Below are 21,815 nucleotides of genomic sequence, written 5' to 3'. Positions count from 1 at the left end.
CAATTTTTTTTTGTCATGATATCCCAATAGTTTGGTTAATACAAACCCTCGTTATTACAAAGTGCTAAAATATGGTCCCTTCAGGTTTGTAATAATGAGGTTTGACTGTACCCGAAAATGGAAGGCGAAGGTGGCAGCTCGCAGAGGCGCCGTAAAGTGATTCATAGCAGAGAGCGGGAAATAATAAAAACCGTTTATTCTATGGTTTAAGTTGCTATTACTCCAAAAAAGCGCAAAAGTGGCTTAAATGTAAAGTTTAACATTGTAAGTTATATGTTCTGCATTGTTTGTACACTATGAATGCTGACAATCGAATAGTAATAATAGTAATTAATTTTAACTTAATTTTGTTTTTCGTCACTTAATACAATCAATTATCATGGAAAGAGAACTTCACACTTACATTAAACAAATCATATAATATATATGAGGTTTTGTTATGCATTCTAAAGTGGAAGTACAATGCAAATTGTATTTACATTTATAATATATAATCGATTAAAGGTGCATTAAAATATAAAGCCACACATACACAAGCATTTTTTAAATGCCATTAACGCTGGTAGTCAGGTGTTTCCTAAACGACTGACATGAAGTTAAAGCAGCAAATATAACATAACAAGCTCCACATTTAGTTAAATGTAAATCCAGCGCTAAATGGCACGTTTTAGGTACGGAAACCGGAGAACGATAAGGGCTAGACTGGCTCCTGCGTCATCAACTGTTAGATAGCTTTCGCGCGGAGAGCTACAAATGCGTAATGTTTTGGTCGTTTGCTTTTTCTTGTAAGACTTTTTTTTAAAATAACTTTGAGAACACAATGAATTGAGAAGCATAGTTTTAAATTTATTTTACATACTAAGTGACCTAGTTTTCCAAAATAAATAGTGTCTGGTTTTCGCTAGTTACTGAGTTAACAAAAGGGTTGGGAAAAAAACAGTTTTTTTAAAAAAAATCAAAAAACATGTTTTTTATTGTTTTAAACTGTTTTTTTTTTGTTTTAAACAGTTTGTCATGTTTTAAAGAGTTTTTTTAAGTTTAAACTTTTTTTTGTTTTTAGTATTAATTTTAATCAAAACCACCACAATATGTTTTGCACATATGGTTTCAGCAGAAGTCCCATCAGGTGTAAGGTATATTGATACACATTTTTGAATATGGAATTCCCTGGCATTTCCCGGTTTTCCCTGACTGTAGCCATTCCGGATATTATTAAGGCTAAGATCCTTAGTTTTGCAGCCTCCAAGAAAATTATTTCTGCCATGAATATCGTAGTAGATAAAAAATATATAAACGGCAGAATTGTAAACAAAACTTTAAATTTTGTAAATATGATGATTAAAATTTTCTCAAAAAATGCTTTCTTATTTAATTTTAATTTTCAAATTTTAAAAACTAAATATTAGGTATATATTTAAACGGTAAACGGCTGTTACTTTGCACACAACTTAAAGGAGGTACAATGAACAATTCTGCCGTATAATTTTTTTAATACAACGTACAGAATTTAAATAATCTGAGTACAAAATATTGTGATTTAACTGTCACTTGCCGCTCATGAAAGGAACGAGTTCAACAGTTTGCCGCTAGAGCTCCGATTAGTTCCGAGTTTACTCACTAGATGCCTCGAATATCGCAGGAGTTCAGGCGGGAATATTACCGCTTCGAAACGGTCAAAACACAACACTAGTATCAGCAATAGTAATAAATGAATTGAAAACCGTCTCACGTTGTCGACAATTTCTATAGATATATTTGTCATCTTCTCAGTGATGTAAATTATAATTAATATGCTTCTCTTGTGACAAATTTATTCATAGAATATTTTTGATTTAAAATCATCTAACTACAATTACTGAATTGTTTTAGTAGATAGAGATTTACTATAATAGTTGGGCGCCTTAAAAAAAACTTATTTTGGAAATACTAAAGTGCTAAATATGATATCTAACCTGTTTCGTTTACGGGCATCTACGTGAACGTCGCAAATTACATTTATTACAACCTTATTTCACATATTATCTTAGTGACTTCATTATGGATTTTGATATGACTCTTTACCGTAACACATGAATGAATCCTGCAATCACGGTGTATTAAAATAATAGCAAACATATAATAATATAACTTCCAAAATCAATTTAATTTATTATTTATACTTCTATTCAAGACAAATATATAATGTTTAAGATTTTATTAGAATATTTAAATAATTATTGTAAAAAATTTGATTTGCAAAATGACAATGATTTTGTATAAATTAATTTAATTATATTTCTTTAGTTATAATTTATTTAATTATGTTTCTTTAATTATATTTGTACCTCGACTTTAGCTCTGGTAGTATGGGCTATACCTCTGGGTGTAATGTTACATAAATGAGTTATGATAAAAATATTAATAGATGTTTAAAAAAAATTAGTAACTGAAGGACCAGCCGCCTATGGCAACTTCCTCCCGTAATGATTTAGTTATGTATATAACGATACAAAAAATAGGGACAATCTCTCGATGCTGTCGTTCAAGTATGGTTAACTAAAGGTCGTTTAAAATTACTTTTGGTTTTTAACAATGGATTTTTCACTACCCAAGCATTTATTTTATCACTAACCTTGAGCATTTTCGTTAGTTACACAAGTTCGTTAGAAACGCAATTACAAGGCAGTGGCGATTTTTTTTTTGCATCTGGGGTCATGTAAAATTATGTTTTAAAACAAATATTGGCCAAAAAGAATTATATATTTTTCAATTTAACTTCCGCTACATTATTTGCAACTATAAATGATCATAGAAACATAAGTTCCACGTGCGCGCACACACGCACGCATATGTATACATGTAAATACTTTTGAACAAGTGAAATGAGGAGTTTTAGCAAATAAAAATTCAGGTAATTTTCCAAAATACAATTTTAAAGACCTTTATACTGTGTTCTTACATTTGCAGTTAGATTTATTTAAATTCTTTGGCAAATATTACAATTTAAAAACTTTTTTAAGTATTTCCCGTAATTTTTTTAGGTAATTTTATTTGTGTTACAAGAAACCGAAGACCTTGCTGAAGTAAAATTATTATGTATATAAAATGTGTTTAAATGGGTGTGTAATACTTCGATGAAATTGATACAGAATTATATGAAATAAAATTATATTGTTTTACCAGCCTTTGAGCTATCTAGTTTACGTGAAATTGTTATAATTAAACTTTAGGGCCTAAATTTTGAATTGCTCGAATATGCAAAAAGTAGTTCCCTCGCTCACATACTGGCCAATACAAATTCCAACCCACTACCAAAAGGGCTGGAAACTTGAAATTTGGGTCGCAGCCTCAATGAGGAAATTCGGAAAAGTACCAATTTTTATTTTCTAATTATTAAAAAAATAAAATTAAGAAATAGGCACGCACCTTTAAAATCGGTGTATACCTTCTTTCGGAAGAACGCTGTTGCAGAAATTATTGTTTACTTCTCATGCTTGTACAAATTGAACAGTACTGTAAATGTATTTGATGACATAAGCAATAATAAGTTATTAGCTGATATTGAATACAAACAATTTTTTTCGTGACCAAAAAAAATAAGGTTCTCTGCTTGGCGAGTGATAAAATTATACTAATGTCAAAAATATGTTATCGGGAAAAAATAAATGAAGTTATTTTATACCACTGATTCACTACCCATAAAATCCAACTGCAAAGTCTTTGCAACTGGTATCACACACAAGAAATATAAAACATATTCGTGCTTCATTTTGTATAAAAAATAAAACACATATATAATATCGGGAGACAGCCTTGAAAATCGTGCATATCACCAACATGGCCAATCAGACTCATAGTAATGTTTACGATGGCAATATTTTCGGGGTAGTTTTACGCTCAAAATTAATACAAAACCAAATCAGCAATCCTTGTATGATCATTTATAATACTACAAAAAATCTTCCATTTCCTTCGAATTGTATTGAGCACTAAAATATAGATTTACTTTTGGCCCAGATTTTATTTGAAGATACTCTGTACAGTTCCGCTTGTTTGCATTGTTTATTTATCAGGTTTAAATCATGGCCAAATTAATTGAAGTGTAACACAAATTATTTATATATGTGTGTCTGGTTTGGAATCAGTATGATGTACTGAAAAACTATGTCCTATCAGTGTAATGAATGGTTGTACCCTTATAACCGTTGAATATTTATGAAACATTTTATTTCTTTGGTTTTTAAAGCCGCAGACTTGTATTTTATTTATTTCATTTAGACAACAACATGCGTCCGTGTTTTCTACATGGCACGCTCTGTAATATTTTGAATATTATAGTAATTTTGGCTTTTTAAAATCTGTGATTTATGTGCAGTAGATTAATTTGTAATTTTTTATAATTTCTTTTTCAAATTTATTATAATAAACACATATTCCATTATTGGAATTTGTTCAGAATGGGTATCACAAGACTACAAAAACTATTCTCCTGCATAAGAAAGGTGATAATACCAGTAAAGAAAATTATCGTCCGAGATCAATTACGGCTTATATCTAGGGACATCTGTATTTCGCGAATACATTTCGTGTCAAGGTATTTTACAAAACACTGTAGATTTTTCTTCTAATTATTGGCTGTGGTCGGTGAAGGCTGTTTTCCCGCACTTGACGGGGCCAATGAGGACGTAGTTACCGTACTGCTGCACGCCCACAATTCGCCAAACCTCTAAGAAAAAAGCTACAGTTATGTGTGAAATAGCCGGACACGAGATGTATTCGCGAAATACAGGTGTCCTTACTTATATCAAAAAATATTTGATCATTGTATGATAATTTAAATATGAAAAGCACAACATACTTTCAAATTTAATACATGGTTTTACATCAACTCTAAGTACTAAAACACATACTGCTTATTTTCTACAAAATAAATCTATACACAGCAACTGATTATGAATCAATTGAGTTTTTTTATTAAGCATCTAAGGCCTCGATTGTTTAAATATATTGTTGGATAAATTAACTAAACTAGGAATACTATCAAATGCACAAAAATAGAAGAGTTTGATCTTAATGATATAAAGCATAATCTATCTATTTATCACAGCCTGAATAATTCATTCCCCATTGTCAAGACTAAAATTAAAAAACTGCGAAAGAAGCAGTATAAAATAACTATCTCATCTTTGCGGGTGACTCAAACATCATACAAACAAAACGAAATATTCTTAAAACGCAAGAAAGTATATTTTAAACACTGTAAATAACTTAGATTTTAAATCAAAGAATAATTATCAGTCTGTAAAATTTAGTTAACGATGAGTTGGAAACAGAACATCAAACATCATATGTGTTACTACCAACAGAGAACTCTCACAAACAATACAATTCCTTTCTGCGCAACCTGCAAGCTCCGGTACCTTCTGTAAAAACAAATATATTTAAAACATTTCCGGAAGTCGTACCATGGTAACGACTGAAATATGAAGCCTTACTTCTAAATCTACTTATCTAGAGAACAAATTGTATTACATTATTTTCATAAAATTAACACCTACATACGAACAGAACTAAGCTCTTTCATTATTTTTTAGTTACGTGATAATTTTTTTGAGTTATAAAGGAATCCAACTTGAACAGTAAAAAAGAAAGGCTTTTAATGAACAAACCAACTAAGTCATTATAGATAACTGTTCAAACCATTTAAGATCCATCCTGTTACATAATTTTTTATATTTATATACATCTAATGTATAAACAAATCTGAAAAAAAGTCAATAAATTCCGATTGACTTCATTATCGAACTAGAATAAAACACAAAATACACTTGCAGAGAACCACCAAATATATTGCGTAAGTGTTTCTGCAATGGAGTTAAACTTTAAAATTGCCTTTATTATTTCAAAAAAATAATTTAAAACTCCAAGCAAATGTAAGAACACGTCTTCTAGCCTATAATGGCAGATTATAATGCCGTGTCCGAATTCGCCTGAAGAATATACTTGTATATACTTTGGAAGTGACGTCGCAAGGCTGTCAAAAATGGACGTGAATTATGCTATGCAATACGCAAGTAAATGAATCTGTGTAATTCTCGCGTACTTCCAGTTGAAAATACGTTTTCATTTGAAAAATGTTTGGTCATATTTTATATATCATTTAAATAATTTAAGAGGTCGTAAAATAAATATCATTTATTTTGTATTTGACTGATATAAATAAATAAATTGACAAACACATGTACATATTTAGCCTACCAATCGTTACTACAAAACAAAAGTAAAACAATAATGTAAGTTGCCGTAAGTTCACGTGACAGCGATGAAGTGTTAAAAAAAAGGACTAATTTCACATGCGTTTAAAAATAAAATCTAAACATCTTTTTCGGCTGGCTAAACATTGAACCTATCCGGATTCGTCAAAGGCAAGTGAAGACGCAAGGTTGCAAACATGTAACTGCATTACTTTCTGATTAATTTTAATAAAATTATGCATATATCCAAAAAATGTTCAGTTAAAATTAGTATTGTATTGGTGTTTGTATTAAAATATAATGTAGACCGGATATATTTTTATTGTGTTTTAAGATTTGTTGACTTTTGTGCCTCATGTAGGTACTTTTGGTGAAAAGTGAAAATGTAATTATGTATTATTATCAGGGCCCAAAGCATAACTATATGTTCGTTGGCCGAAAATGAATTGTAGTTATACTTGTATATCTAAGAAAAAGATTTGTATTTTGTATGAATGTAAGTATTTTATTATGTAAATTTTATTACTTAAAAAAATATTTCGTACTCATAATATCTAGTTTCCATTTGTCTTAAGACATAATCAAATGATACACTAAGCAAAAAATATTTATTGGTTCGCAATTTTTCATTGTTACAATATTTTAAAATTTAAATTTGCTATTCAGCAATATCAACTTCTAAAACGTGAGTAAAAATTATCATTAAATTATATCAATGGCATATTTATTGCATTAGTATTCCTTGCTCCTAATCACTTACTCTGGTTGATTACCTTCTGTATAACCTGAGTGATTGTAATTTATGTACACCTTTTCCCCACTAAGACGATTCAGGTGCAGATTCTGGAACAGTGTTTTTTTATGTACAGATGTGTCAATAAATCCATCAGTTTGTGGGTGGTGTTGGGGGAGGGGGTAATTACTACTCTTAAAATATCACTTTATCTGTATTCACGATAAAATATCCTTTGGTTAGCTCCCTTATACAACCTATGACGTGTAGCCTACTCCTTAGATATTTTACTTCCAACACGTTTGATTGCGTAGAGAAGGCGATTCTTCGAGTATGTGGTCCTTTCAGAATTAAATTATTATTATTATTAGTTACAACTGATGTTTATTTCGAGCATCTTTGACTTCCAGTTCATACATAAAAGACGAACTACCAGTGATGCTTGACGTCACCAGTAGGGATAGCGTGAAGGAGCTCCTCATTTCACCAGACGCGACTGACATACACAAGTATTTATATTGCAATAATAAATTACTAAATTATAGCTTAATTTTCGAAAATATGATTATGTTTTTTACAAGAAGTACGAATGCCAGGACATTTACTAATATCGTTTTTAAACATCACATATAAAAAAGGAAGTGTAATCAAAAGCCACAAGCTGCAGGTCAGCTAAAAAAGCAAACCAAACATTTTTCTAGCTCTAGCCTCATGTATACATACTTAAAAACATAATACATTTAAAACACTAAAATTATTGCAATAACCTGCAATATTTTGAAGACAGATATTCAGCTACAAAAAATTCTCCGATAGTATAAAAAGTTCGCCTGTATATATAGTTGCACAGAAAAATACAGTCCTAATCAGATATAAAATATAGCAAATAATACCGCTTTGCAACATAACGTCATGCTATTAGGTGGTCAACGTTTAACTGTTTGTGTAATACATATACGCACACACCTGTGACAAAATGGGTAAAGAAATAAAATTTGTAGAAGCGCAAAACCTTTGTTGTACACACACACAGTTAAATATTTTTTTTTACGGGGGCAGGAAAACTACATTACTGGTCAACTTATTTGAATGTAGTGGTTAGCTGTGAACGAGCGTTCTTGCAAAAGAGATCAAATCTGATAGTTTTGGCCACATAATCAACACAGTAAAACATACAATTTGTATATCGTATATGTGTAGTGCACCAAATTAATATTTATTATAATTACCTTGGGTTGCACTCGGTTACGTACGGGTTTCTAACTGAAATGTACCAAAAATAGTAATATTTATTCTCTTGCGCTTTGTTGAGGATTCAGTATTCTTGGGTGGGTGTGAGGGACATGGACAGAGAGGCAAAGGGATTGGAAATCTAATACTAGCCGAGGCAGAGTACACCCTTCCTCCACCCCCCTCTCCCTGACCGGTCGTAAACATGACTCCCCGCTGGGCGATAAGAATTCTGAGAACAGCGTCCTCTTTCCCACCCCCCTTCCTTTTCCGCGCGTCTCTACATCGTTCACCCGTACTGCTAGTGCGCTCTGTTGAGGACTTAGGTAACTACGCGTGTCTTTGCCCGCTCGCGATAAACTCAGGATCTTAGCCTTAAGTACAAGGCAAAAAGTTCACCTTTCAAGGAGTACTTATTCAGTCCTGACTTTATGTAAGCTTTTGGACATACACCATTGCTAAGCACAAGTATGTCTGTAGAAGAAAACTACAAAAAAAAAAAAAAAAAAAAACAAATGACAAAAAAACAAATAAAGCAAAAAATTGCTGTTGTCAGGATATAAACACCACACAATACTCCACAACAGGAATATGGTCAGCAAAACAAAGAAAAATGGACTAACAGAACGAAAAGAAATCCACAAATGATGACAGCACAAAAATACTGAAATCAAAACATTCAGCACAACAGTTGAAACGAGACAAAAACACAGCAAAACGAAAAGACAAAACAAATACAATAGTTTTTTTTCAAAAAAGAACGAAAAAAAAAAACCACAAATGATGACGGCACAAAAATATTGAACCCAAAAAAATTCAGCACAACAGTCAAAATGAGACAAAAACACGACAAAACGAAAAGACGAAACAAACATGACAGTTTTCTAAAACAGAAACAAGCGACGTTTCGGGAACTGCAATCTGCTCCCGTCCTCAGGCAGAGACGCACATGGTACGAAAACACAGGTGTGACCAAATTCCTGTTGTGGATTATTGTGTGGTGTTTATATCCTGACAACAGCAATTTTTTGCTTTATTTGTGTTTTTGTCATTTGTGTTTTTTGTAGTTTTCTTCTACAGACATACTTGTGCTTAGCAATGGGGTATGTCCAAAAGCTTACATCAAGTCATGCACTCCCATTGCACAAATCTTTCAAAGATAATACTTATTCAGTCCTGTAACACTAAAAGAGATTAAACCTCTAGTATGGTGGATGGCTTTGGAGTAGGGATGGGGCGACCGAATCCAATATCCGCCGAATCCACCGAATCCTAGGGATTCGAAGGTTCGGCGGGTCTGATATAGGATTCGTCAAAGGATTCGGTTTTTACTATTTACGGGAAAAAATACAGTAAAACTCACTTACGAGGTCCCGCATGGTAGGTTTTTCCGTATAAAGCGTTTAAATTGCCCGAGGTCTCGTCATTTACGCCATTAAATGTGTGATATAAAGTCCGTTAAAATTTTTTCTGAAACTTCTTGTCTCAAATAATGGCACACATAAATATGAAGAAAAGACAAATGAACAACAACATACGAAGAAATATGGATGATGTACCATAACTACAAAACAAACCCAATAGTTATTTTAAGATAAGTCCAAATAAAGAACTAAAGATTCTTTGTAGAATACCATAATTACTACAGAAGCAAGATAGCTACCATATTTGCACTATAGTTACCGTAACAACTGAGATGTATATTTACCGTGATAGTAATGTATTATTTATTTATGACATATTAAATTAAAGAACATTGTTAAAAAAAAAAAAAAAGGATGTTAAACATTGATATGTACGGTTGGCACATGTTGCTAAGAAATAATGCGATCTGAAAGAATGCAGTAATACTACGAAAAGTGAAAATGGTACTCGTGGATTTTTAGGTTATGGCAGTCTCTTTCGTTTTTCAGTAATATCGGCCGAAAATTAACGAGCGTACTGTATCGGAAGTCGGCATAAATTCCGATTCAACTAAATATTGGCAAAATCGGCTTCTTCAATACAGCTCTACATTTAATGACATGAGTAAACATATTTCAGACTTCAGGATATTGAAAAAGACTAATTTCCATGTAGGTTTATTGTGTGTATGTTTTTTTTGCAAGTGTAAATTGAATGAAGTAAAATGTTATTTTTATTACTTTCAATTGATTAAACTTTAATGACCAGTTACAGATATTTATGACACTAATTTTGAGGTTAAGCAATTTTACTAAAGCATTCCAGCCAAGCAGGTTGCCAGCGAGAGACGCTTCTCTTCTGCTGGAAACACTATCTCCAATCGTAGAGCTAATTTAACTCCTGAACGTGCAGAACAAATTATTGTTCTGAATGATAGATTAAAGAATAGAATTTAATACTCTGTGACAATCTCTCTCAGAATTATTGTGCTGAAAAGTGGAAATGTTGAAACAATGTGAATGTACTTTTCAAACAACATGATTTTTGGTGCTAAGTTTGTTGAAGCTCAGTAAGGACTCCAGAAAAATTGACAAGGGTGAAATTTTTCCAAAGATATGTTACATTTACACAAACATATACTTGGTTATGTTAGTTGGATGATATCAGTTACTAATAAACCAATGGAAACAGGTAAGATTCAATGAAAAAAAATGTTATTTTTTTTCTAGCAGTGCAAAATGTAAACACACTCTGTAAATAGTTACCCAAAATTAATAAGCCCACTTCATTTTAATACTTTATTCAAACATGATATTAAGTTTAAGATAAAAATAATTTCCCAAAAGTGTAACTGTACCACAAAAGCTCGAGCTCGGCTCGAAGTAAAATTCTTAGGCTCGCAGACCTCTAGCTTATTTATAGAAAAAATCCTAACCGCTAATCTGTACTAAAACTGAAATTTCTCAAGAAAAAATTGTTGTCTTTATATACACTTATACCAGAAATGTACCAATCTACATGTGATAAAGTCAAGGGACTTTTAGTGCAAGCAGAATACATCTCACTTACATTAGATATGTGGACATCATCTGTTAAAAGATTCGGGTTTGGGTTCGAGATTCGGCAATTCCAGTCGAGGATTCGAGTTAGGATTCGGATTCGAGGAAATCAGGATTCGCCCCATCCCTACTTTGGAGAAAAGTACTCATCATGCAACTCTGCACCTGGCACATCAGTTACACAGTGCAGTAGCTTCGTCAGCTGGTATTGAACGTCTTTTCTCCACATTCGGGTTTGTGCATAGTACTGTAAGGAACCAGCTAGGAACAGAGAAGGCTGCCAAACTTGTAACTGTTTTCCGTGCACTTAACTAACAAAAACAAATTTTAATTAGGTTAGATGAACTTAGTGGAACTGGCACCCTGGATATTTATCACAATTGGTGACTTACAATGAGACAGTGATGCTTGCGATGAAAATGTCAATAAGCAGTTTTTGTTTTCGTAAGAAATAAAACATTTTTAAAATACATATAAAAAAACATGTTTAGAACAGAATGTTTTAAACATTGTGTTTTAAACTTGTTTTATTCAGAGTGTATTGTTTTAAACAATTTTGAACATATTGTTTTAAACATTTTGTTTTAAACGTGCCAACCCTGGTTAACATTTCAATTAATTTTGGTTAGCATAATAATTATCAGACACCGTAAGTATATTTGATGGGACAAAGTAAAACGTTGCAGGTTTAGATAATAGTTTGTTACTTTTCCTGACAGATGAGTACAAATATTCGAGCACAACCACTGCAATTTACACAATGTTACACTTACGTAGTACAAGTACAATTCATAGGATTTCTCACTTTTGGTTTGGTAATCAAGCGCTCTTAGCCAAAAGGCCTTACCGCCCTGGGGCCCCCACGGACGTGGATACAGACTTACGTAGTATACAGTCATCAGGGGTTTCCCCCCCCTTTTCTTTGGTAACCCAGCGCTCTTAGCAAAAAGCCCTACCGCCCTGGGGCCCCCACGGGCGTGGATGCGGATACGCCGCATACGCAACCAGGAAGAGTGTTAGAGCTTTTGGCTATGCAAAGGGACTGAGGCTACCCATCTCAGTTTATGCACCACCTCCGGCCCCCCACTCCACTCAGCTAACCAGAAAGTTGGATGCTCCCTTAGCCCTCCGGAGTTGTCATCACTTCTGGCACCTACCCCAGTCTCCCGCTCTCACACTGGGACCCCTCAATCACCCAGCGAACCCGCGGTCCGGTGGTGGCCTACCCAACCTCTCCCAGCTGACCAGGCTGGTAACCGTAGCTGTCCTCGTCGCTCACTACGTCGGTACTTCAATGGGCTAGGGAACCCTGATACCTGCCCCTAAAGCACTCGGGGCACCACTCCCAAGTACGAGTCCTACCTCACCAAGAATCCTGGGCCATAAGAAAACCTCAGCGGGGAACCATTCAAACATGATGGATTCTTCCCGTACTACGACCAACTTTTGGTCTCGTCGGCAGACTGTTCGCCGGTAGTTTGACCAGACCGTCACGCGTCAGAGTGCAGCCACGAGGTGTCCTCGTCGCCTCGGAAAACCCTCCGACCCGCCGTACCTCGGCCCGACGGGTTTACAGCCGGTTAAGGCCCGGATGCAACTGCATTCGTCGGGCGACGACCGCCGTCAACCCCAGCTGGAAAATGGCAACTACAGCGCCCAGGCTGGAGGCACCTGGGGGTTTCCTCAGTGCCTCCACCGACTACAAGGCTAAAGGGGAAACCTCGCCGTGCAGTTTACAGCCTGTTTTTAGGCCCGGTTACCTGTCCTTCAGCGCCACTCCCAGATAGGTCAAACCCACTCCCACCACTTACATAGTGTAGGAAGTCACGCGCCGAATGTTTTCTGTGCTGCTAGTACAAACCTGGCCGCTGACCTTGACAATAGGGTATCGCTTTCTCTTCGCCCTCCCCCCCAGACAGGACTAGGGAGCTCAGACGCCAAGATAACTGCCGGGCACAGTAAACTTAGGCTGCCATCCCAAAGATGTGTCTGTCCTTGGTTTGTACTGTTGAAGCAAAGCAACTGCGGGACTTATTTGCAAGATATAATGTGTATGTGAATATCCAAACATTCTGTCATAATCAAAATTCACTAGACATCACCACCATGCATAGCTGCATCATGCATACACCACAGCTAGTTGCTGCAGAATGCTACTGGTATAGAGTATGGCAGGCCAGTACCTGGGGCAGCAGGGTGCTCTTCTATAGTTATCTCCTCCTTCACTTGCTGGCACAGACCGGTACAGGAACACTGCAACACACACAACCCTGTCACCTCGGCTCACTAACCTACATGAGGTGTGCACTACAAACATAGGGTCAAGTTCTTGTTACATGCAGTGATGAATGTTGGGATTTTTAATATATCACTCAGTTCCGGATGCTAATGATCTTTCCAAAAGAGCTATAACAAATGGAATCATAGTAAAAAAATTAAGGCCATTCAATTAAAAAATATTATTCCTGTCGTAAGTCCGGCAGAGTGACAAACACTAGATATTCCCACCCTCTCTAACGGCCAATCCAAGCACCAACAAGTGGTAATCTTCATTCTAGTTTTCTCTAATTAGAAACAATACATTAACTTTTTGTGAGTTCGAGCAGATTATCAACAAGAAAAAGGATGCGATGCCCAAAATATCAAGATATGGAAGCTACCTTGTTGCTGTGGTTTGAAGAAATACGTGCAGCAAACTCTCCAATTTCTGGACCTATGATCAGAAGAAGGCAGACTACCTAGCATTGAGGTTAGGAATTTAAGACTTCAAGTTCAGCAATGGTTGCCTACAACGGTTTAAGGATCGCAAAAATCTTGTTGGCAAAACTATGTGTGGGGAGTCGGCAGCAGTAGATACGACCAAAGTTAAAGATTGGATACAGACGGCTCAACCAATACTTGATCAGTTTGATAAAGATGATATTTTCAACATGGATGAGACAGGTGTTTTCTATAACTTGTTACCAAACAAGACTTTGGCTGTAAAGGGTGAAAAGTGCCATGGAGGGAAACACAGCAAAGAACGTATAACTGTTTTGCTGTGCTGTAACCAAAGTGGCAAAACTAAACTTTCTCCCCTTGTTGTTGGAAAATTCCAAAAACCAAGATGTTTCAAGAATATCAGCAATCTCCCATATGATTATGAAGCCAACTCAGCTGCTTGGGTAACCATCTCAATTTTCCAGAAATGGTTAATCAAACTCAAAAGACGTTTGGCTTGTAAAAACAGGAAAATTTTACTGCTGTTAGACAGGTGTGCTGCTCACTCTTCTGCAGGACTTGAGCTGTCCCATGTGACATTGATCTACCTCCCAGCCCACACAAGTTTCCTGCAACCTTAGGATCAGGAAATTATCCAAAACGTTAAGAAAAACTACAGGACTCGTCTCACTTTGTACTTGATTTGTCAGATTGAGTTAAAAAATGAGGCAAACTTGAAGTGGAATGTTTTGGATGGTATGAAAAATGTTGTAATGGCATGGGATGCAGTTACACCTGTCACCATTTCAAATTGCTTCAGGAAAGCTGGTATTGGTGCCAGTGAAGTTCAGGCTCAGGAAGAAGAGAGAGAGGATTTCAGTGTGGAAGAATGGGACCTACTTGAGAATCATCTTCAATTTCAGGAGCCATTTAGTGAGTTTGTGCAAGTTGATGAGAATGTGGCAACAAGTGCAGCACCAGTGGATGATGAGCTGATGTGTCTTGACAAGGCTCAGTCTACTGCTGTGCAGGCAAGTGTTGGAGAAATTGAAGGCGAGGACAATGAAGATGATGAAGTACCAAGTAGAAAGGATGCCAACAGTGCTTTAGCCACATTGGAAAATGTTCTCTCAAATGTTGATGATGTTTGCACTGTTGCATGCTGGGAAGTTAGCAAAAGGCAGACAATATGGCGGCCTAATAAGTCGTATGTGAGTGACTGAGTTTGTACTAAGTTGTCACAGTGAATAAAGGTTGTGTACGAACACATGATGCATTATTATTCATTAATGAAATACAACATGGCGCAGTCGTCAGGATCGTGAGGGGAAAAAAGAAGAAAAGCTTATGCCCACAACCACAAGTGAGACAATGGCGACCGGCGGGGGTGTTAAACTCCCACCAGATTTAGATCTGCAAGGGAAAACGGCCTACAATGACTGGAAATACTGGGAAGCCGAATTTGAAGACTATCTCGTCAGCACAGGGCAAGACGAGGCGAGTGATAAAGTTAAAATATCCCTCCTTAGGAACATGGTGGGAAGTGCGTCGGCCCGCATTCTTGCGTCACTCAATATCCCGGAAGAGGACAGACGGGTGTACAAAAAGGTAAAAGAGGCAATTGAGCGGTATGTTAACCACAGGGTGAATGAAGTGTTTGAGCGCTATGTGTTTAACCAGAGGGTGCAGGAAGAAGGGGAGAGCTTTGAACATTTCCTAACCTCATTGCGTCAGTTGGTGACGAACTGCAACTACAACAGTGCGACAGCTGAAGGAAGAAATGCAGAACAGAATACCAACGAACGGGAAAGCGCCGAAGACAAGATGCTACGAGACAGAGTCGTGCACGGAATACGGGACAAGGGCACACAGGAAGCCATGCTCCGTATGGACAACTTAACCTTAGAAAAAGCTGCAGCACATTGTCGTGTGTGTGAACAAAGCAGACTGCAAGCCAAACACATCCACAAAACAAGTGAAGAAAATGCAAGTGTGCTGGTGAACTCAATAAAAGAATGTAGGTACAGGGAAAAGTCTCGTGCAAAAGGGCACAAGAGTCAAGACAGTGACTTTCAGTGTGGGCGATGCCAATCCAAACATGGACCCAGGGAATGCCCTGCCTATGGTAGGAAGTGTGCGAAGTGTGGTAAACTCAATCACTTTGCCAACTCTTGCAGGGTAAAATCAGTGCAAGTAATAGAGACTGGTGACTCTGAAAGCTCAGACGACTCATTGTATTGTTATAGTGTAAAAATGTGTGTGAATGTCGTGGAATCTAAAAGGGGGCACAACAGGAGTAACCTGATGTACCCAAATGAGTGGCATGAAACCATCAAGGTCGAAAACACACAAATGAAGGTAAAACTTGATACTGGAGCCCAGGTTAGTGTACTGCCTTTAAACATGTTCCGTCAAATCAATCAACAATTTAAAGTAGAACCAACACGTGTTAAGTTAAAAACTCTGGATGGAGTAATTAGGCCTACAGGAACAGTTCGCTTGAGGTGCAATGTTCGAAATTGTGAGGCCTATATTGATTTCATGCTGGTAGATTTAGCTATCATGCCACTATTGGGTCTGTCAGGTTGCGTAGCCTTAAATTTAGTGCAGCGAATCAGCTCTGTCACAGAAGACAGCAAGGAGCAGTTCACAGAGGAGAATAGGGATGTATTTCAAGGGCTCGGGTGCTTTCCACAGACTGGCAAAATACTAATCAAACCAGGAGCAGAGCCAGTTAGCAGACCACCTAGGAGGGTACCGGTAGCTTTACGCAAATTGCTTAAGGACGAACTTGCTAGGTTGGTAGCAAAGAAGGTGATAGAGCGGGTGGATGATGTTGACGAAAGGGCGTGGATAAGCAACCTTGTAATCACAGAAAAGCCAAATGGGAAGATTCGATTGTGCCTTGACCCTTCAGATTTAAACAAGGGAATACTCAGACAGTGCCATACTGTACCTAAGGTTAGGGAGATAGGTGAGCAACTAGCAGGCAAAAAACTATTCTCTGTCTTTGATTTACGAGAAGGGTTTCATCAAATCCAACTCGATGAGGAATCCTCCCTTAAATGTTGCTTCTCCAGTCCTTACGGCACATATAAGTACCTAAGGTTACCCTACGGAACTTCCAATGCCCCAGAACTGTTCCAAAATCTAGTAGAACGGAATTTCTCTGACATTCCCAATGTCATCATTTACTTTGATGATTTGATGTGCATGGGGGAAACCGAGGCAGAACATGATGAGACAGTATGTAGGGTTGTCGAGAGGGCCAGGGAAAGGAACATTAAATTCAACAAAGAAAAGCTTCAATATAAACAAACAGAGGTAAAGTACGTGGGGCATTTGTTCTCTGCTGGGGGAATGAGAGTAGACCCAGACAGGATAAGGGCTCTCGTAGAGCTTAAACCCCCCTCCTCTAAGAAGCAGTTACAACGAGTCATTGGAATGTTCAACTATGTACGATGCTTCGTACCTCACATGGCAACCACAATGGCTCCCCTGTGTGAACTACTCAAGGCTGGGGTAGAGTGGCAGTGGCTACCGGCACACCAAATAGCCTTTGACAAACTTAAAGATAGAATATGCACAGCACCCATATTAACCTCATTTGACCCCACAAAAGAAACTACCCTCCAGTGTGATGCTTCTCAGCATGGGCTGGGTTGTTGTTTATTTCAGGAGTCCCACACAGAGCCAGGTAGGATGCATTTAGTTGCTACAACGTCACGGGGTCTTAATGACAGTGAAAAAAACTACTCCCAGTCGGAGAAAGAGATGTTAGCCATTCATTTTGCTGCATCCAAATTCCATGAGTATGTTTATGGGTACAATGTAAAAGTGCAAACTGACCACAAACCACTAGTTTCCATAATGCACAAAAATGTAGCTAACATAGGGTCATCTCGTCTTCAACGTCTACGTCTCAAGCTGTTAAAATACTCCCTCACGGTGTACTATGTTCCTGGAAAAGACCTACATTTTGCTGACATTATGTCGCGGTCCCACTTGAATGAAACTACTGATGACCCTGACATGCTAGATATAGTCCACATGGTTAGTGTACATTTACCAATAAGTGAGGGCAATAGGGAGCTCTTTAGTAAGGAAACTGCCCAAGATCCCACTCTGAAATTAGTTGCAGAAATGCAAGTCCAGGGCTGGCCACCTGCCAGCAAGTTGAGAGAGGACTGTAAAAACTACTACAACTTGCAGCATGACATACACATGGCAGGGGGCATATTATTCTTATCTCACAAGATCATAGTTCCGAAAACACTCAGATCAGTTGTACTGAGGTGGGTCCATGAAGGGCACCTAGGTACGGAGAAAACAAGAGCACGAGCACGGCAGCTGTTTTACTGGCCAGGCATGTCAGTAGACATTGAGAAGTGGGTCTCAGAGTGTAGCACATGTGAAAAGTTTAGGTCAGCAAACTACAAAGAACCTTTACATCCCCATGAGGTACCAAAACTTCCATACCTCAAGGTGGGGGCTGACATTCTTGAATATTCAGGTAGGGCATTTCTAATCCTTACCGACTACTTTTCTCACTGGCTGGATATACGCCCAATAGCGAGTAAGAGTTCCAAATCAATCATTGATGCAATGCAGGACGTATTCAATGTCCACGGTTTCCCACAAGATCTTGTCGCTGACAATGTGCCATTCTTGTCACATGAATGCCAGGTGTACTTTAAAGGTAAAGGGATCACACTGGCTACTAGCAGCCCCCATTACCATAGAGCTAATGGGATGGCGGAGAAAGCTGTTGGTATTAGCAAAAATATATTACGTAAAAGTACAGTAGAAGGGTCAGATTACAGAGATCTCTTGAGAGAACACAATAACACCCCCGTGACAGGGCTACAGGCATCCCCTGCCCAGATATTGTTTAGTAGGACCGTACGAACAAGGATGCCGACAAGCATGGATGCACTTAGACCAGTAGTTCAGGCCGACACTCACAAATTACTCTGCATTAAACAAGAAAAGGTAAAAAAATGGCACGATAAAACAGCTAGACGGACAGAGACAGCGTATGTACAAGGAGACAGGGTAGTAATCAAGACAGATAAAGAGAATCAGTGGGAGACAGGTGTAGTGCTGAGGAAATGTAAAGAGCCCAGGTCATATTGGGTGCTGAAAGATACGGATGGAGGGCAGGTTAGGCGGAACACTAGTCACATGAGGACTTCAAAAACTAAACGGGCAGAGCAGGAGGTAGTAACATCTGAAAACGTAACTCACTCCACCCACAGTCAACGCACACATACCGGAAGTCCAGCCGAGGACGCTGAGCAGGTCACACTAAAAGATGATGAAGTATTGGGCACACAATTAGAAAAAAAGGGAAGCAACCCCAGGGAGTCCCCCATAGAGGAGGGGTTTAAGGGATTTGAGAGTAGGCCCCACAACCAGTCAGGCAAGAAGGAATCAACTATCTCTGACAAGAAGGAAGTAGATGGGTATGTTACTAGAAGTGGTAGAAAAGTCATTGCCAAGAAACCGTTTGAGTTATCATAGGAAAAAAAGGGGGAGATGTTGCATGCTGGGAAGTTAGCAAGAGGCAGACAATATGGCGGCCTAATAAGTCGTATGTGAGTGACTGAGTTTGTACTAAGTTGTCACAGTGAATAAAGGTTGTGTACGAACACATGATGCATTATTATTCATTAATGAAATACAACATGCACTGAAACACTTCTGCCCTTTGATAAGCTTTGTAATGTGGTAAACAATGCCTAAAGGAAAAAAATAGTGCAACCCAGAATTGATGCTTTTTTAAAACCAAATGTTTGAATAGAAAATGTGTCATGAATGCAGAATGCAAGTTTATTGAAGTTTGTATTATGATTTATTCTGTAAGTGTTGCATTGTGTTTGTTTTCTTCAGTGTTTACAAATTGTTATGCATGTAGTGAAGCCAGCTTATACTACCAACAGTGTATATAATTTTCTTCTTTATGATTGTAAATATAGGCATTTAAAGTTCAATCAATTTTTTTTGTCATGATATCCCAATAGTTTGGTTAATACAAACCCTCGTTATTACAAAGTGCTAAAATTATGGTCCCTTCAGTTTGTAATAATGAGGTTTGACTGTACACATTACTTTTCTTTCTCTATGAACATGGAATATATAAAAATTTTTTTTAGTGGGATTTTAATTCTCATTCTTACTATTCAAATTTGATATTCATTTTTGAGAATAACTTGGTATTTGTAATCATTTCAAACTAAAAAAAAAAAACTAATATTCGCACAGGCAAAAAAATTAACTAAACCAATTAATAGTCTAAAAATTTATTGTTGTAATTAAGATAGCAATTTTCTGTTCCATCTCTTCCCAAACACTTGTGATAGATAAACTATACTCCATGACCTACATATTTCATGCGTTGGTGACAAAAGAAAGAATGTGTTTGTTTACCTTTCCTGCTGGTTAAACATTTTGTTAACAATACAGACAGCGAAGTAAGAAGTTACAGAAACATACAAAAAAACCTAAAATTGAAACCAAAGATTTTATGTCTATTTCACATAGGTATCTGAATATGAGATTCACATTTTTTAAACATATTTTCCTGCTTACCACTTAAGTTATCAAGGCTCTAGACTTTACCAACACGCTTGTGTGTACATTATTAACACTTCTAAAAATAAGTTGGGCGCTGAAAATTATTAATGTTCCAAAATAAAAGTTACTGGCGATGATTGGTTGCTGGAATAACATTTCTTGGACACTAACTTATATTAACTGTTTTTATCAATATTTCACGAAAACTCTCCAGCCATCATGATTACTATTTTTCAACCAGAAGTTCGAATACCATGTTTTATCGCATAATTGTCACACATATTATACTAAAACCAAATTTGAAAAGTAAAGGTGCGACGTTTATGCGGAATAAAAAATTTTTTTGTTGGGTAAAGTTATTCATAAAAACCACACCAATTCATTGGAAAGTATGCTTAATTAAAAAGTGCATGCCAAAAAATTTAAATTAATAACCTTTCTTCAACTTTAAATAGAAAAACAAAATCTGTGACCTGAATGCGAGCCTGAACTAACGCATAACTATCGTCATGGTACACAAGACGGTGTGTGGGCAAACAAATGTAGTTGAGTCGGCACTCAACAGAGCGCGCGCGTTGCATGAATCGGCGAGATGCCGATATTCGTCTACACGGTAAGCAACATAACCAAACATGAATGAAACCAACTCAATACTTGCACAAACCCCTTTGTTCATGGCTTAGGCACGATAATAAAAGAATGTTGGTTGATTGTCCCTTGGTTGCTCCCGACGCACGGCACCGACTGTCTGCTCGGCACGGCCACCAATTGACAGACAGGCTTCACTCTAGGACTTTGCTGCGCCTGTGGTCGTACAGTTGCCATTAACAGCGCAGCCCCGACCGCAGGCGTGAAACTTCTCGACAGTTCACTAATATATTAAATTAGGCAGCCGTCACCCAACACGTCTACACTCGCAGGTGCCCCAGTAATGACTAACATGGCGACCAACAACTACAGCTGATGTCGTGGCTGGAGTCGTAGGCCAATCACAGAGAACTTTACACTTTTTGGTCGTGAAAACGGACCATAACTGCATTGCTTATTTATTTTCCCATGCAAAAATACAGGGTAATTATAAAGTCCGTGATACATTTAAAAAAATCGGTACAGTGAAATGGCTAAGAATTATGTAACAAATTTAATACCACGTGAAAGAAAAACTCTCAAAGGTTTTTTTCCACTAGTTATATATGTTCTATGTGTCCACCTTGCGTCACATGACACACATCTAATCGATAGTCCAATTCTGCCCATACCCGACCCAGAATATCAGGAGTGATGCTAAGAGCAGCTGCTACGATGCGGTGTCTCAATTCGTCAAGGTTCTGTGGTACAGGTGGAACATAAACACTATCCTTGTATCCCCACAAGAAAAAA

The 21,815-nt window shown here is 37.2% G+C and overlaps 1 protein-coding gene across 2 annotated transcripts in view; it reads right to left on the bottom strand.

Annotated features, from left to right (window-relative positions):
* Window positions 1-21,815, bottom strand: part of LOC134536592 (gastrula zinc finger protein XlCGF57.1-like) — a 90,456-nt gene that overhangs the window by 12,492 nt on the left and 56,149 nt on the right. For both annotated transcript variants that reach the window (XM_063376356.1, XM_063376357.1), the window contains one exon: window positions 13,343-13,412. In XM_063376356.1, coding sequence (XP_063232426.1) covers window positions 13,343-13,412 — 70 coding nt within the window. The remainder of the gene's footprint in view (window positions 1-13,342; window positions 13,413-21,815) is intronic.

This window comes from Bacillus rossius, chromosome 11 (assembly GCF_032445375.1).
Source record: "Bacillus rossius redtenbacheri isolate Brsri chromosome 11, Brsri_v3, whole genome shotgun sequence".
Taxonomy (NCBI): domain Eukaryota; kingdom Metazoa; phylum Arthropoda; class Insecta; order Phasmatodea; family Bacillidae; genus Bacillus; species Bacillus rossius.
This window is presented reverse-complemented; position numbering and strand designations above follow the sequence as displayed.